This window comes from Loxodonta africana, chromosome 6 (genome assembly GCF_030014295.1).
Source record: "Loxodonta africana isolate mLoxAfr1 chromosome 6, mLoxAfr1.hap2, whole genome shotgun sequence".
NCBI lineage: Eukaryota > Metazoa > Chordata > Mammalia > Proboscidea > Elephantidae > Loxodonta > Loxodonta africana.
Window position 1 is genome coordinate 67,209,993 of NC_087347.1, and position 17,277 is coordinate 67,227,269.

A 17,277-nucleotide genomic window follows, 5' to 3' on the forward strand; every position below is an offset into this window, starting at 1 on the left:
GGCGTAACCTGGAGGGGTAGGGGCAGGCAGAAGAATAGTAGCTGGCGATGGAGGCCTGGAATGAGCTGTTGTAGAGGCTGAAGGAGTACCAGCTAAGGGTAGTGTTGTGACATCAGGGAAGAAAAGCATTTCAAGAAGAAACTTGTGTCCAATGGAAAAGGGAACTGAAGAGAGACACTGATTTTGCCAGGAGGGTGAGAATGAACATTGGGTGGAGGAGCAGAAAGAGCCACTGCACATGACCACTTCAAGGTCAGCACCAGAGGAAATATAGGCAGGAAACTCGAGGAGTGAATTGTGAGTCAAGGAGTGACTTTTGGGACGTGAATGTTTCTTATTTTATAGACAGAAAGGAAGAAGTCAAAACTACAGGGAAGTGAGAAAGGCTTTAAAGAATAGAGTCCAAGTGGGAGCATATATTTATCCCTGAAGGTGAGAAAAAATAGATGCAGATGGGAGAAATTGAGACATCAGGGATGGACTCACCCTGGCCCCCCATTTCTCTAAGAGATAGGAGACCAGACATTTTCCTATGAGAGGTTTAGAGTTTTGGTAGGGGATTTAAGAAGAAGGATAAAGCTTCCATGGGGAAGCTAACTGAGTATATTCCTTGTCTATGATTACTTTTTTCCTACTTGTTTGATTTGTTGACTTCTTCAGGTATATTATTTTTCGCTATATATTCCTAATTTAATCAAACCTTATCTATAAAATTTTAAAATAATTTTGTGTGATTATTACATTTCCAAGAAAGCTCTTCTTTCCCCAAAAAAATCATTTAAACAGTGCTTTCAAACTATTACAAGCAATCCCCAGGTTACAAACAAGATCCATTTCTAAATCTGCCTTTAAGTCAAATTTGTAGGTAAGTCAGAACAAGTTCATACAGTTCTTATTTAGCATCAGTGAGATGTTTAAGGAGCCCTGGTAGCAAGCGGTTAAAGTGCTCAGCTGCTAATCCGAAGTTCCGTGGTGTGAAGTCACTAGCGGCTCCTCAGGAGAAAGATGTAGCAGTCTGCTACATAAAGATTTATAGCCTTGGAAACCCTATGGGGCAGTTCTGCCCTGTCCTGTGGGGTCAGTATGAGTGGGAATCAACTGAATGCCAATAGATTTGGTTTGGTTTAAAGTCAAATGTTTGCCTTAGTAACCCATTGCCTTCGAGCCAATTCCAACTCAAAGCGACCCCATAGGACAGAGTAGGGTAGTTCTACTCTGTCCTATAGGGTCGCTCTGAGTTGGCATCAAGTCAGTGGCACTTGGTACGTATAAAACACTTAAACACTTCCAAGCTGCATGGTGTTTTCATGAGTGTCACAAAGTATTGTGTGTGTTCATTATACCATTGTATGTATTTAACTCTAAATTTTAATATAATAGGCTTTATGACATCCATTCTGAAGTCTGAGTTGTCTGTAAGTCAGACATTCATAACCTGGGGACTGCCTGTACTCAGTTTTCCAAGATCTTTTTTGCACATAACCTTTCAGGAAGACATCTAACAAATAAAGTGAGGCAAACGGACTATTGTATCTGATCACTACCTGCAATATTGGCCTTTTCTTCCTGTTCCTCTGAACAGGTGGCATCCTCTTACGCTACAAATGAATAGTCCTTTCTTTGTCCATCCAGTGATGTAGTGATGACGCTTTAGCGTCTGCACATCTCATATTACATTTTGTTTTGCAAAGAATGCCATGGCACCGATGGGCTTGTTCATCTGGTGGCTTGTGCGCTGCTGCTGCTGGTTTTTTTTTTTTGCAAATCCGTTAACTAGCTTAATGGAATTCTGCTTTAAACTTTAAAATATCTATCATCAGCTGGTGGTTTCTTTCACTTGTACTTTCTCAAATGTGTAGATAAGGAGGAGACGAATGAGGCAAAGGCTTAAGAAGTCTTCTGCAGTGTACCAATTTACATACATACAGATTTGCGGCGTTTTTTTGTCTGGCGCAGAGCCCCCTGGGCTTTTCAGCCTCATTTCTCACAAGGCTGCACAACCGGTTAGGAAGTAGGTACTCTGACTGACATCCATTAATTTCTCCTTATTCGGAAAGTGGGAAGATAAAGCAGAAGAGAATGATTTCAGAATTCCTTATCAAAGTGAGCTAACTTGGTTTAATGAGTGTTAAACAGTAATACGGGCATTGCTTTGGTTTTTGGAGTAATGATGAGGTGTTGGACAAGATGCTCATGAATACAGGAAAGAATATGACCAGCTGTCCTTTTCATTGTGTGCCTCTTTTGCCTAGTTCTTTTTAGTGTAATATTAAATATAAAAAGGAAAAATTAATTGCAAAAATTGACAAGCAGTATCCTTCAATGACCTCAGAAAGTACGATTCTATTGAAATTGGGGCCTTGATTTCCTTGAACAGTTTTCTCAAGTTTTGGGGTGCCTTTTGCTAGTCTGGAAGTCTTGCTAGTCTGGAAAGACGTTGGTAGGAATCAATGAGCAAAGTTCTTGGTTTTCAAGGGCTTTTTGACAAATGGGAAATGCATGATAAACAGAGTACCTATTACATTTCCACTGAAGGAAAATGTACATTATTAAACTCTATCCAAAATATTAGTCTTTTTAACTCATAATCATGAATTTGCAAATGAGTGATATTTCCCAAGAAAAGTTGAAAATTAAAATCATTGCATTAGGGCACAGGATGTGAGCTGGGATTGTCCAGTGGTGGTGATTTGCTTGTAAAGACTGGACCACAACTTTTTTTCAGTCCCTAGTGATAAATAGCATGCATTTAGAAGTCTAACAGCTGCTGAGTATGGAATAGAGCCCATGACCTTGGCCTCATTAGCATTATGTTCAAGTCACCTGAGCTTACTCCTCAGAACTATTTTCTTTGTGCCCTCTACCTGAAGCCCTCGCCTCACCTTTACAATCTCCGTGGTTCCGATAGCCCAATGAGAAAAATGGTAGTATTTTGCACATGTACGGATTAAGATACCAATCACTTAAGTCACTTGCTTGAGGTTAATCAGTCTCAGAAAAACTAGGAATAGCCAAGTTTTCATGGCCAGGAAGTTTTGTTAGCATCTAAATTTGTTGTATATTTAATATACTTTTGCATAGCAAAAGTAACTCCTTATGTTCCATATGAATACAGAAAAGCTTTAGAGAATAAAACACAATTTTCCCTTTTTAGTAGCACCTTCCTTTCACCTTTGGACAACCCAGGGTCCTGTTATAGATGCTCAGTTATTTCCATTGATGAGCTGGAAATTTTTCGCAGTGTTATTTCTTCACCCTACAGTAGTTATTCAGGGATACCTAAGAGCAGGCAAAGCTGTGAACAGAACAGGATTGTGTGCTGCCTTTAAAATTATTCCCTTTAATTTTGCCCCAGGCTTACCAATATACAGCCCTCGTTTCCTTTTTGTCCACTTATTAGATGCCATTATAAGTGTCATTATATAAAATGCTTATTTAAATATACAGTTTACACACTAATAGTATGATATTTCAAAAATAGAAAAAATTACATATAAGAAAATATTATCTCTGCTTTCAGTAAGTGACACCACCATTCATAAATACTCACGCCAAAACTGTAAGAGTCATCCATGATTCCTCTCTTTCTCTGATATCTCACATCTAACAGATAACTAAGTCTGGTAGGTTCTATCTACAAATATATCCTGAAACTACTGCTCAGAACTCTACCACAACCACCTGGTCCAGGGAACCATTGTCTCTCCCCTAGAAAACTGCAGTTGTCTCAGAACTTGTCTCCTTGTGTTTATCCTTTCACAGTCAATTTTCTACAAGTAAAAAAAAAAAAAACACTGTAGGCAAAATGATCTTATGAAAACATGAATCTGACCACCTCTGTCCCCTGCTCAGTGATCATACTTAGATTACACCCATATTTCTCCCATGCTATTTTTTTTATACCAGACCCTATGTGACTGGGCCCCTGGCCCTCTCCTCCTCACATCCTGTACTCACCCCCCTCACTCCACTCCAGAATCACTGACTTCTTATTCTTCCTGTTCCAACTTCAAGGTTTTTGTACTCACTATTCTTTCTCCCTGGGGTGTTCTTCCTCCCAGAATTCCTATTATTTCATTCAGGTATCTGTCAAATGTCACCTCCTGAGTCAGGCCTGAGCTGACTCTATCACCATGCTCTGTTTTATTTTTCTTCTTAGAACACTTAGCATTATATATACATATGCATATATATTATGATTTATACACAATTTTTATACATGCATATATAAATATATGTATGTATATAAATATTACATGCACACACGTTTATTTTCTGTCCCTCCTACTAGATGACTGGCTGCATTAAATCAAGGACTTGGTCTTTTTCACCTCTACATTTAGTGCCTAGAATAATGTATAGTAAATAATACGTGCTTAGTAATTATTTGTTGGATGGATTGGTTATTTCTTTCGGATAGATTAGTAGAGGAGGACTTACCTGGTGAAATGATTTTTACTTAATATATATTGCTAAATTGTTTCAGAATGGTTAAACCATTTTCAAAACCTGAAACCCGTTGCCATCAAGTCAGTTCCGACTCACAGGGACTCTATAGCACAGACTAGAAATGCCCCATAGGGTTTCCAAGGAGCTCCTAGTAGATTTGAACTATCCACATTTTTGGTTAGCAGCCAAGTTCTTAAACACCAAACCACCAGGGCTCCTGTACCATTTTACACCCCTATAAAGCAGTAGAAGTAGATGCCTGTATCTTATCCTTCTCTCACTTTGCTATTCTCAGAGGTAGAAAATGATAACCTCTTAGTAGTTTTAATTTGTATAGCTTGATAAATCAAAGACACATTATCAAAAACAAAAATGCAAGAAAATTCTTACTTCGCATAGGGAATCAGAGAACTTCTTTTGGGTATCGTTAATACAGGCAGGAAAGTAACCAAGAGGAAAAAACAACATCTAAGCAAATTTCTGCATGGAATACATTCTTTTAAAGGCTATTGTCTTTTGCTTACCGAAGTTCCATGCAAAGTTTCAACCTTTAAAGAAACTATATTAAAGCAGACTTATTTATCTGGTTCTCAGCAACTCTGCCCATTGTGTGCTATGCTTTGTATGACATCACATGACTAAAATATACAAAGATATTACCATCCACTCACCTTTATTCAACAAAGTGAATATGAAGCTCAAAAAAAAAAAGTATACATGGTCTTTGTCCAGCAATTCCTCTTCAAAGATTACGCCCTGAAGAAATACCAGACAAGTTTACAGATATGTCTGTACAGGAATGGTTATCCCAATGCTGTTCATGTAACTAGCTTATTGAATGTATTAACTTGGTGGGGTAAAAACATGGTTGCCTGTAAGCTCAGTTGAATCTCCCTTTCCCACTCCTCAAAAACATTGTCAGATATCAGAAATTCTGGCTTTATTTGAAACTTTGGGCTTTTAGGCAATTAAGCATGCCCTCCCTCCTAGCTCAGGTTTGACTATGGGGGAAGGGCATGGCCTGCTCTTTCTTTATTCCCCATCCCAGTTTTTCTGAGTCTGGCCCCTTCTATTGTTAAGGATGGGAGGAGAATTTGAGAAAAAAGGGCAAATGTTTCTGTACTTAACAAGGATCATAGATGCCCTGTCTCACTCTCTTGCTCTCTCTTTCTCTCTCACCATGTGTGAGGTCTTCATAGGTTACCTAAACACTTCCAATCCTTTTTCAGCTCCTCCCACAGAAGGTCCAGTCCTCAACTCTTGCTACCAGAGTTCTGATGGTCAACCTTTTTATGTGCGGGGCTAGCAAAATGGCTCAAGTATGGCTATGTTTCAAGGCGTCCTATTGACCCAAAAAAAACACACTCAACCTTAACATGCCAAACTGAGATTGCAGGTTCTTCCACTTCTGACCCTTTCTTGGTCCAACTCCATCCCTCTTCTCTCTAGCCTTCCTTTTTCCTACTTAACCTGGCATGAGGACAAATCACCAAGACCTGCAGTTGTCTGAGGAATAAAACGCCAGTGTTCACTTCTTACATGTACTTCTAGCTTCAATTGGTTTGGCTGAATTCAGAAGCTACTCCCCAACCAGGCCAGAAACTCATGACCCTAATGAGTCCTCCAATTTTTAGACTACTGCTTATATAAACTGGGGTCGTGGGTGATAGAGTATTGGTGTCAGGACCAGATCTACTATCTCTCATAAATCCTACAGGTATGTATCAGGGGTGTGGGTCCTTGGGAGCTTTCCATTGCTGATTGCTTTCAGCTTTGGGCTATAGTCTTCATTCCAAGGCTACAGGAGAAGTCCCATTCAGTATCCTATGACATTCGTAAAAGCAAGAACTAGAAATAACTCAAATATCAAAAAGAAGATAAGTTGAATAAATTATGGCACACCTGGTAAGTAAATATTTGGTGTTATAAATGATCCAATTCTACATTTATTGACATGGACAGATGCTCTTGATTTATTGCTAAGTGAGAAATGTTAGTTATAGAATAATATGTTTCTGTATATTACTGTTTACTGTTGTGTAAAAGGAGCCCTGGTGGCGCAGTGGTTAAGAGCTTGGCTGCTAACCACAAAGTTGGCAGTTCAGATCCACCAGCTGTTCCTTGGAAATCCTATGGAGCAGTTCTATTCTGTTCTATAGGTTCGCTATGAGTTAGAATCCACTCAACGGCAATGGGTTTGGGTTTTTTGTTTGTTTATCATATAAAAAATAGTCTGGAGTAACGTATGCCAAAACATTGTCATTTTAGGTCAAGGGTCAGCAAACTACTGCCTGAGGACCAAATCTGGCCTGCAGCATATTTTTTAAGTAAAGTTTTATTGGAAGACAGCCATGCCTTTGACTGCTTTTCCACTACAATGGCAGAGTTGAGAAGTTGCAGATGACACATGTAGCCCTGACAGCCTAAAATATTTACGGTCTGGTACATTACAAAAAGTTTGTTGACTTTTATTCTAGAAAAATGGAATCATGAGCATTTTTTTTTAATTTCTGTCTAACTTTATTCTTAAATTTTCTCCATTGAATATATATTCATTTTATGAAATACTTATCTATTATTAAATTATTGAAATATGATTAGAAAAGACTTAATATATTAATAAAATTAAACCCAAGAGCAAACCCTCTAAATGAAATAATAAAAATTTGATTATACTTTCCAAAGTTCTAATTCAATATAAAACCTACAGTGTCGGTAGAATATTATTTTGATTTTTTTTTTTTTAACTAATACCTGTACACTACATCACTGTTCCACTTACCACCAGGATTAGCTTCTTAAAACTGCTTTCAGAACTTTTGGAGTGTTCTTTTTTATCCTTGGTGTTAAAATATTAGTCCTCTGATGCTGTGTTTGAGTAATGTGGTGTTACATATCTTTAATTTGAATAAAGATTTTAGAGTGAAAAATAAGGGTGACGAATATTAAATATTGTGAATATAAAATATTGATTTTATTCACATAATTTATCAGCTAGATTTGGAAGCAATTCCAAAACAGGGGTTTCCAAAATGAGCTTTGGAATCAGTGAATCAGTGTGGGATCTCCCAACAAGGCTCCTTTGAAGAACTGAATTCACTTGCAAGCATAAATTATGGATCTTTGCAAATTTTGCATCAAAATCCTGTAGGATAAAACCTTAAAAAAGGTGTTTGATAATTGGGAATGAATTGAGATAGAAGACCAGCTACTTAACATCAGGTGAGGGAATACTTAAAAATGGAGCTTGTATTAACCAAATGTTCCAGACGACAGGCATCTTATTACAAGAAACAGAAGTAAACATACATTAATTAAACCTTCAAATACTACAGAGTAAGGAGGCTTTATAAATGCCGGTATGGGAAGAGAAATGATAGGTAAAAATATCAAGCAATTAGGAGTAGGTATAATAAGATTTTTTTTTTTTTATATAATAAGATTAGGCTTTGAAGCTTGTAAGTTTACACATTCAGAAAGAATGCCACAATTTAAATATCTATAAATCTATCATTGACTTTCCCGATTTTTTTGAACTAGCTGGTATCAATCCAATGGAACGTGGTGGAACCATTTACATAGTTCCAAAGTTAAAATTTACCAATAATATTCTCAAAGATTAAAACTCTGGCCTACCTGGGAGAAAATATTTAAAACATAATTTATCTAAATTTCTTATCATGTAAATATTAACCACACCATACCTCTCGATATTTTTTAAAAAGGAAAGTTTTACCCGTATCTATTTTAATAGTTTCTATTAAATATACTTCATAGTATCTATTTTAATAGTTTGAAAAATATCCTCTGCCTTCTGGTTCAATCCGCCTTTACGGTAATATCTCACATTGTCATCGTCTATGTTCAACTACCAAGTACTCACCAGACAAACCCTGTGCTCTCTAACCCCTAAGAATTTCTTCATGTTTTCGCCTCTAACAATTGCCTTCCCACTCCTTTTCACCTCTATCCTATGCTTATCTAAATCTGACCTTCAAAACATGACCAAAGTGCTACTTCTTTATGAAAAATGTCTCTTTCTTCCCAACCAGAAGTAATCATTTCCTGCTCTGTGCTCTCATGCCTCTTACAGTTTCTATCATAAATTTCAGGTCTTTGAATGATGACCTTGATTTCCTCTACTGAACTGTTACTTCCTTAAGGTCTATACCTTCTTTACTGACTATTCTGTTTAGGGCCTAATATATTATCAATAATTAGCAGATTGTTAGTATACGTTTGTTAATGTGAATAAATGACCTCCTTTGAAAAGGAGATATGGAATGTAAATTTGTTCAATTTTTCTTAAAGAAATAGGAAGTACAGAGAAAAATAGAATTTTATCTTTTTTTCAATGTAACCTGAATCAGATGATTGTTGACTAGAATAGATCTATTCATTTAAGACAAACGTGATTTGAAACCAAACTGCGATTGTAAAAGAGCACCAGCTACTTCACATCTTAGGGTGACTGTTGTGTGCCTTTTATGATGTTATTGACCTATTAAATTCCCCCCTTAGGCAGGCAGATTAGTGCTCTCTACACTGATCAGTTAGAGCAAACGTCATGCTCATTTGTGCTGCCTACTCATCTGTGGGACATTATTTAATCTTCATGAGTCTCAGTTTCCTCATCTCTCAGACAGGAGAAATCATCATCTGCTGTGCCTACTTCACAAGGTAGTTGTGAGAGTTAATAAGCTAACTGATAGCACTTTGTAAACTGTGATGTTCTATATAAAGGTAAGCATATATGAGGGAGAGCCATATCAGGGGCGTTAAAATACTCATAAGAATATGAGATAGAGTGAGAAAGCAAGGAAAGATTTTGGTGTACATTAACTTAAGCTTCTTTCACAAGAAACTGAGTAATCCCATAGGGGCAAATCTTAGGATTACTGAATCATTTCTCTGCTGTGTGAGTTCCATAAGATTGCAAATTCAATCTGAGAGACCCGTATAGATGAGAGAGTTCCAGGCCTGAAATAATTTCCCATCTAATTAACCTACTATTACTGATTAGGAAGAATAATTTTGTTCCTTTCTCTTGTGCTATTGAAGTCAGCTTAGTAAAAGGCCAAAACTTTTCCATCATTGCATATACTAAAGGTTTATCCCAAACACCACCCAGACCTGGAATCCTTCTACAGCAGTCTGCTGTAGCACCCCTGGATAGATTCATCTCAAGGAAAGGGATGGAAATAGACTGCTTATCCCTAAATCAATTTGACTTTTCTTTAGATTTTAGCAAAAATATGATCTCCCACCATTTTTGGTGAGTCCTGAAAGCTTTGGTTTGCCCCATATGCAGAATCTTATGACATACACAGAGACATACACCACCATGTCACTGTTTCGCAGCCACTCCTTCCCTCTCGGTCATCCAAGCTGATAGTACAAAAAGCATACACACTTCCAAATTAGCTAGGGCAATTAACAATTATATTTCCAGTTTTAATTCCTTTTCTTTCTTACTGATAGCTTATCAGCATATCTGTAGACATTTTCTAAGAGCACCGGCTCTATGAGGATTAAATATGTCATGAATTTTGTGCTGCCTAAGAAGCTCCAGTTTCTCTCCTAAAGGAGCTACTGAACAGAGCCTGTCTTGAATAGCAAATGAACCCCAGTGAGGGAGATTTTGTTAGAGTCGCTCTGACCCCTCTTACAGCCTGTGCATGGGCCTTGAGAATTATAACCATTTAGTAGCTACACGATCAAAATGCCAAGACGTTTGTAAGTGATTTGGCTAATCCTCCTATTGTGCTTATGGCTAATGTTACTATTTAGAACTTTTCATTTAGACTGGCAGTAATTAATAAGCTTAATGAATGGAATCCTTACCTCTTGTACTGTGGATAAATTGCATTGACATTTGAAGAGCAGCAAAAACGTAACTGCTTATAGCCAAAATTAACCATGTTTCTTTCCTCTCCTCTATCCCACGCACCAAAGTTAAAAAGTTTAACTTGGTGTAAAAATTGAATTTTACTTTATATTTGTGTCATAATTAAAACATGAGTAGTCAAGTGAAACTAGCAATGCCTAATGACTTCTTTCACTTTACAGTCATATTATGTAATAGTGTTGGAGGGTAGTTGATTTTGTTATATATTAAAGACCTCCCTGGAGCATAATTTACAACTAAAGGATATCAGAAAGGAAGTTACCTCCTCCAAGTGGGAGGACAAAGTCAACATGATCTTGGGGTGGACTAATATGAAAATTCATGTCTTGAAGTTCTACTTAGATCAAGCTCTATGAACTAAAATCTGTGCTGCAATAAAAACTACCTATACAAATCAAACTTCCATTTTGAATTCCTTTATGGTGATTTATGTGTGTTTGTATCATATATAAAGAGCCCAGGTGGTGCAGTGATTAAAGCATTCAGCTGCTAACCAAAAGTTTGGTAGTTTAAACCTACCAGTGGCTCTGCAGGAGAAAGATGTGGTAGTCTGCTTCCATAAAGATTAACAGCCTTGGAAACCCTATGGGGCAGTGCTACTCTGTCCTGTAGGGTCACTATGAGTCGGAATCAACTCGACGACAGTGGGTTTGGTTTGGTATCGTATTTGAGGCTTTAATAGCATCTCTCTTTGTCTCTCTTAGAAGATAAAGGGAAGTTAAAAGCCAACAGTTCCAGTCAACTGTCAAGCTCTGAAGGTGGCTCCTTTCTCCTTAAATCTGGCACAATATCCCTGCCACCTGGAGCAGCTACTTCTCCCTCGAAGAGCACAAATGGAGCTCCCGGTACTCTTTCTGAATCAGAAGAAGAAAAAGCCAAAAAATTACTCTATTGTTCACTATGCAAAGTGGCCGTGAACTCCCTGTCACAGCTAGAGGCACACAACACAGGTTAGAAGCTATCTTTTGAATTTAAATGATATTTATAACAAAATCCAACTTTTCCCATCAGAATACCATATCTTTTGTTGTTCAAACATTAGGTTTGTTCAATGTCATCTCTACTTTTTTCATTCAAAGGAGTGATTTTTAAGAAAAGTATGAGCATAATGATTTTAGAAACAGTGAGGCAAAAGCAGGGTGAAGATAAAACTTGTTCTATTCTTTATTTCCTGGTGAGCATCTAATACTCTACGAAACTCATCTTGATGATTATATAAATATCTATGTGCAGCATTCACTGCATCACGTTTATAAGAAAAAAAAAAAAGGAAAAAACCTAAATGTCCATCAGTGAGGAAATGTTGAATATAGTAAACCCCATGTATTATTCAGCTATTAAAATGTAATGGTAAGAAAATATGTACATGATTTAACGTGTGAAATTTTAGATTAATCCCAATGTTGCAAATATATTTATATTTTTAGTACCCAAAAATAAAAGCCAAAAAAAAATACACTAAGATGGTAACAGTGATTATCTCTGAATGGTGAAAATATGGGTAACATTTATTTTCTCATGCTTCTCTATATTTTCCATATTCCTTTCATTATATATTTTTTATATTTTCCCATTTTTACAATGAAAATGATTATATTTATAATCAGCATTAGAATGGTATTTTTCTTTCTAAGTGTTGAGAACTTTAGTTTGCAGCTAACCTTCTCCAGGATAAGGAAAAAAAAAATTAGCATCATTTAGTTCTTAAATAGCTGTTTAATATATGTATCCTTCTGTCTTAGGCTCTAAACACAAGACAATGGTTGAAGCTCGTAATGGAGCTGGTCCAATTAAGTCCTACCCTAGACCTGGATCAAGATTAAAGATGCAAAATGGCAGTAAGGGGTCAGGACTACAAAACAAGACATTTCATTGTGAAATCTGTGATGTTCATGTTAATTCAGAAATTCAGCTCAAACAGGTAATATACCTTGAATCAGTAATCACTGCTGTTTGGGGTTGCCACTTGATTATGCATCTCCTTTGAGGAGTCCCTGGGCGGCACAAATGGTTGAGCACTCAACTACTAACTCAAAAGTTGGCAGTTTAAACCCACCAAGAGGTGCCTTGGAAGACAGGCCTTGTGCTCCCTATGGAGTAGTATTGCTTCTGCACACATGGGGTTGCCATGAGTCAGAATCAACTCAACAGCAACTAACAACAACAGCAACAACATAGGATACATACATTATACAACATACAGTTGCTGTGTGGGAGAAAACATCAGTTACCAAGTGTTTAAATGGTTTAAGTCAGAAATCGGAGCACCTACTAAGTGCCAGGTCCCGGGCTAGGTTTTGGAGATAGAGGGATAAACAAAGCAGTCGTCTAGAGCTCACATATCAAGCAGGTAAGATAAGTGATTTTTCCAAGGACCCAAAATCTGGTTAGGGAGACAGACTCACCCGTAATTCTAGTAGCACCAGACAAGACGCTGTGTTACAGATGACAGGAAAGGAAGAGAGGTGTTACAGTTGAGGGAGGGACAAGTTTTCATCTAGAGATCATGGCGATTTTACCCAAACCATCTTGGACCCAGAGCTGGGAATGGAGAGATCAGCTACCTCTAAGAAATGTCTTTTACATGGAACAAAATTCACGTTTAGATTCTACTAATGCATTGTACTTTTCTTTAGCACATTTCTAGCCGGAGACATAAGGATCGAGTTGCAGGGAAACCACTGAAACCGAAATACAGCCCTTACAACAAACTCCAGAGGAGCCCAAGTATTTTAGCAGTGAGTTCACCTCCTTTGTTCACGTGTTTTGTGAAACTTGCTGGGTTGCAGGGACTGTGGGTAAGGAGGACTTAGAGACTAACTGATGAGGAACAGTTTTGAATTTAAATAGTTCTCATACCCTTTCAGAAGTTTTAGAATGAATTGCTTAGTCCCTGTTGTAGGACACCTTGAAGAAAGCCTTCTCAGGCAAGAGGAACTAAAACATTTTAAGAGCTAATACCTTGCTCTTTAGCAGGACCTTTGCAAAAGACTAATTTCTTTAGCATATAAAGAAAAGTAAAGGCTCAGAAGCAGGACAAGTGATGCCTGAGGAATCCTGGAATGTGTTGAACCTGGGAAAAGGAATTGGATTGGGATTAGTTTCGTAAAACAAAAATTCATCCATTTAATATCCTCTTCCTTGCTGGCTCTTTATTTTATGTAAGAAAATAGTAGGTGTTTGTATTGCTCTTTCTGTGTCTAGCAGGCATGTTGGTAATCAGCCTGTCTTACCTGCTCTCAACACGTGCTGTTTTCAGTGTCTTTGCAACAATGCCTAGGGGCTCCAGCAATAGGCGTCATATAAATACCCAGATGGAGGGATTTCATCATCACCGCGCGACTCAGCCCAGTGTAAAGTTAAGGATGAGGATGAAGCTGGAATTGGCCATTTGAAGCCGATGCTGAGATTACCTTCCAGCTTCTCCCCAAACCTCCATCAGATGCTGCCAGCAGGTGTTACCTGCAGTAAGCAAATCCAGCTTGCAGAACTCATGATTGAGAAACGGGAAATTAAGGGTTGATTTTTTTTTTTCCTTCACAGGAAGATGTCACCCTAGGATTCCTTTAAATAGAGAATGTCCCTAATTCATTTACAGTCATTCCCAAAGACAGAAATTTGATTTAGCTGCAACTCTTCAAGGACGACTCCTTGAGAGGAAAGTGAGAGGGATGTAATCTGACTCTGCTTTTCTGGCTCTTCATGGGTCCCTAGTGTCCTGAACCACAGTTACCTAACCTCAGTGCAGCTTATCTAAGCGAAGTGAAGGGTGGCACATATTCTCCCAACACATCTCTCTCGAAGTGTACTGCAGTTTAACATAAGTCAGAATTTTGAATTGAGCCCCATTTCTAAACAGGAAACCTTCTGGATATATTTTTTATTCCTGCTGAGCAACAGTATAAAATAACATTAGTACCTATTCAGAGAGGCTTTGCTACGCTGTAGTGCCCCAGGAGCAAAGACTACCAGAAAAGAAATAGAAACCAATCAAAGTAAAGCTATGCCAAGAACCACCAAAACCAGCTTTATGAAAATATTCATCTCTTGACTTCTGAGTGTAAAGATTTTTGAAATACAAGACTTCTTAATATTGGTGTTCTACTAATGAAGATCTGTCTGTGGTGGTGTTATTCGAAACAATATCCCCATCCCATTTCTGGTTTTCTCCCTTCACTAGGCGAAACTTGCATTCCAGAAGGATATGATGAAGCCTTTGGCCCCAGCCTTCCTGTCCTCGCCCCTGGCGGCAGCGGCCGCTGTGTCCTCTGCACTGTCGTTACCGCCGCGGCCGTCTGCCTCGCTCTTCCAGGCTCCAGCCATACCTCCGGCTCTCCTGAGGCCGGGCCACGGGCCCATCAGGGCCACTCCTGCCTCCATCCTCTTCGCTCCATACTAATGTCTGCAAGCTCCGAGACAGCTGAGGCCAGTAGCAAAGTTGAGAAGGAAAGCCAAAATGATTCAGCAATGTAAGCATTTTGTGTTGCAGTGCCCCTACCCACCCACAAAATGTAGCATCTCACCCCTAACCCCAGCTCCAAAGAGAAGTAAATCACTAGATTCAAGAGTGCTTTATGGACTGCTTCTGTGGTTAGGGATCTGAGCAGCACAGGCCACACGCCCCTATTCCCTCCCTGCCCTGCGTCTGTCCCATTCAGTTTGTGTATCTGAGATATTTGGTTTCTTGAGAATGTATTGCTCAGAAAAAAAAAAAAAAAAAATCACTCTCTGACATTTTTCCCATGGGTGTGATCTGGCTTAGAAACAATATGGAATATTTTCCTGACAGACTTGAAAATTAGGGTCTTCCTCACACATCTGTAAATAACTCTGAAATCCAACTGGGCATAAACTAGTGTGGAACAGAAAAACAGATGAACACAAGTGCTCACTTGTGGGTACCAGCTGCCCAACAGATCACATTTTCTCTTTGGTGTACTGTTGTTGACAGGGATTGTGTACTGTTTGAGACCCAAGTACTGTTGTATCTTGTGTAGTTCTAGATCTGTATCTCTTGTCTGAATGAAACATTTTTAGTTGCCGTGTAAATGTTAGGAAGCAAAATAGCTTTGAACTTTATTTCACATTTTATTTGAAGATATTTAAAAGAAATAGAAAGCCATATAACATAGCTATAATTGCTACCTGTTTGCTATTTTTGTTTAATTTATTTTGTAGCTTCCTTACCAGTTTGAGTTGCTAAGCAAATGTATACAAACAGAAAAAGAGCTTCCTAAATTGCACATGTTTGCACCTCTTGTCCATTCTGCAAGATGACAATGAGTACATGTATTTCTACAACATTATCTTCATTTTTAACTTGTTCTCATTTGTAATGATGCTACATAATTTTGTGGCTCCCTAATGCAATAATGTACAGAAGATAAAAAAAAAATTTATAATTGAACAACTTGTCTTTCTGTTCACTAAAGATGTTGCAAGTCCTGTCCCCATGCCCCCTTTCTAAGCTGATATCAACAAGACTGGAATGTTTGTGATATCAGGGGCAAGAGGTATCATAAAACAGCAAAATAGAGTGCACACTTTTAGAGCATCTATATCTGCAACCTGTAAAAGGTAAAATGTCTGTGTATTTTTTTAAATGTATCTTTTCAATAAAAGTCCAAAACATAAAAATCTGTTTCTATTTCCAAAGTTATTTTCTCCTGAGACACCTCCAATTTGAAATCATCTGATGAAAGATTTTCAGTAGGTGCGACGATTGCTTCTTACATATTTAGCATTTTCAGCTCTTATTTGCACCATATTCATTTATGCATCACCGTCCACAGCATCTGCATGAGGCGAGACTTGGCTGCTGTTTTGCTTCTGAATCTTTAAGAAGTTGGTCAAAGTTGTGAGTGTTGCCCAAAATTATGGTAGTAGCCTGCTAAAAATATGTGGCTCTGATTTTTTGAACTTGCTTTAAGTCCGTAGCCCATCTTTCAATGGCGTCCATGGCGTCTATGATCTCTTTTTAGAGAATCTTACTACATTCCTCTTCCTTTGCCTTCTCTAATCAGTTCACCTTTTTTTCTTCCATTTCATTCTGCTATGTTTTATGCCTGAAGTTCAACACATCACCATTCTAGTTATCTATTGCATAACAAACTACTCCAAAACTCAGTGGCTTAAAATGACAACCGTTTTATTATATCACAATTTTATGGGTCAGGAATTCCAGCAGAGCTTGGTTGGGCTGTTTTTCTACGTGGCATCAACAGAGTTCCTTGAATGGTATTCAGCTGGTGGACGAGTTGGTCTGGAGGGCCCAAGGTGGCTTCACTCTCATGTCTGCCTGGATGGAAATGACTAGAAGGCTGGGCTCTGCTGAGACTTCCACTGGAGGGGCTGCACGTGGGCTTTCCAGCATGGTGATCTCAGGTAGTTACACAGCAGCTTAGAGCTCCCAGAGAGTGTGTTTCAAGAGGCCTGTGTGGAAATCAAAAAGTTTCTTATGAAATTGTCTTCCAAGGCCTAGCACATCATTAATGTTGTAGTTAATGGGTCAAGCATGTTACTGAAGCCAACTCAGATTCAAGGGAAAGGAAATTAAACTCCACCTCTCAATGTGAGGAATAGCAAAGAATTTGCCGCCATCTTTAATCTATCACACGAGTCCTGGTGGAGCAGTAGTTAAAGCGCTCGATTGCTAATCAAGAGGTCGGCAGTTCAAACCCACCAGCTGCTTTGTAGGAGAAAGATGTGGCAGTCTGTTGCCAGAAAGATTTACACCCTTGGAAACCCTATGGGACAGTTCTACTCTGTCCTATGGGGTCATAATGAGTCAGAATTGACTCCACAGCAGGGGATTTAGTTATTCTGGTTTAATGTATCACACCGTTACAGAGTTTTGAGGGGAGAAGTAACACAACCATGACAGATTCACTTTCTCCCCACCCTAAGCCCAAACTATGTCA

The 17,277-nt window shown here is 38.4% G+C and overlaps 1 protein-coding gene across 2 annotated transcripts in view; it reads left to right on the forward strand.

Annotated features, from left to right (window-relative positions):
- The window catches only part of ZNF385B (zinc finger protein 385B), a 305,144-nt gene extending 290,388 nt beyond the window's left edge, over positions 1 to 14,756 (forward strand). For both annotated transcript variants that reach the window (XM_023542798.2, XM_003406190.3), the window contains 4 exons: positions 11,062 to 11,307; positions 12,100 to 12,278; positions 12,994 to 13,095; positions 14,538 to 14,756. In XM_023542798.2, coding sequence (XP_023398566.1) covers positions 11,062 to 11,307; positions 12,100 to 12,278; positions 12,994 to 13,095; positions 14,538 to 14,756 — 746 coding nt within the window. The remainder of the gene's footprint in view (positions 1 to 11,061; positions 11,308 to 12,099; positions 12,279 to 12,993; positions 13,096 to 14,537) is intronic.
- Positions 14,757 to 17,277: the final 2,521 nt, after the last annotated feature.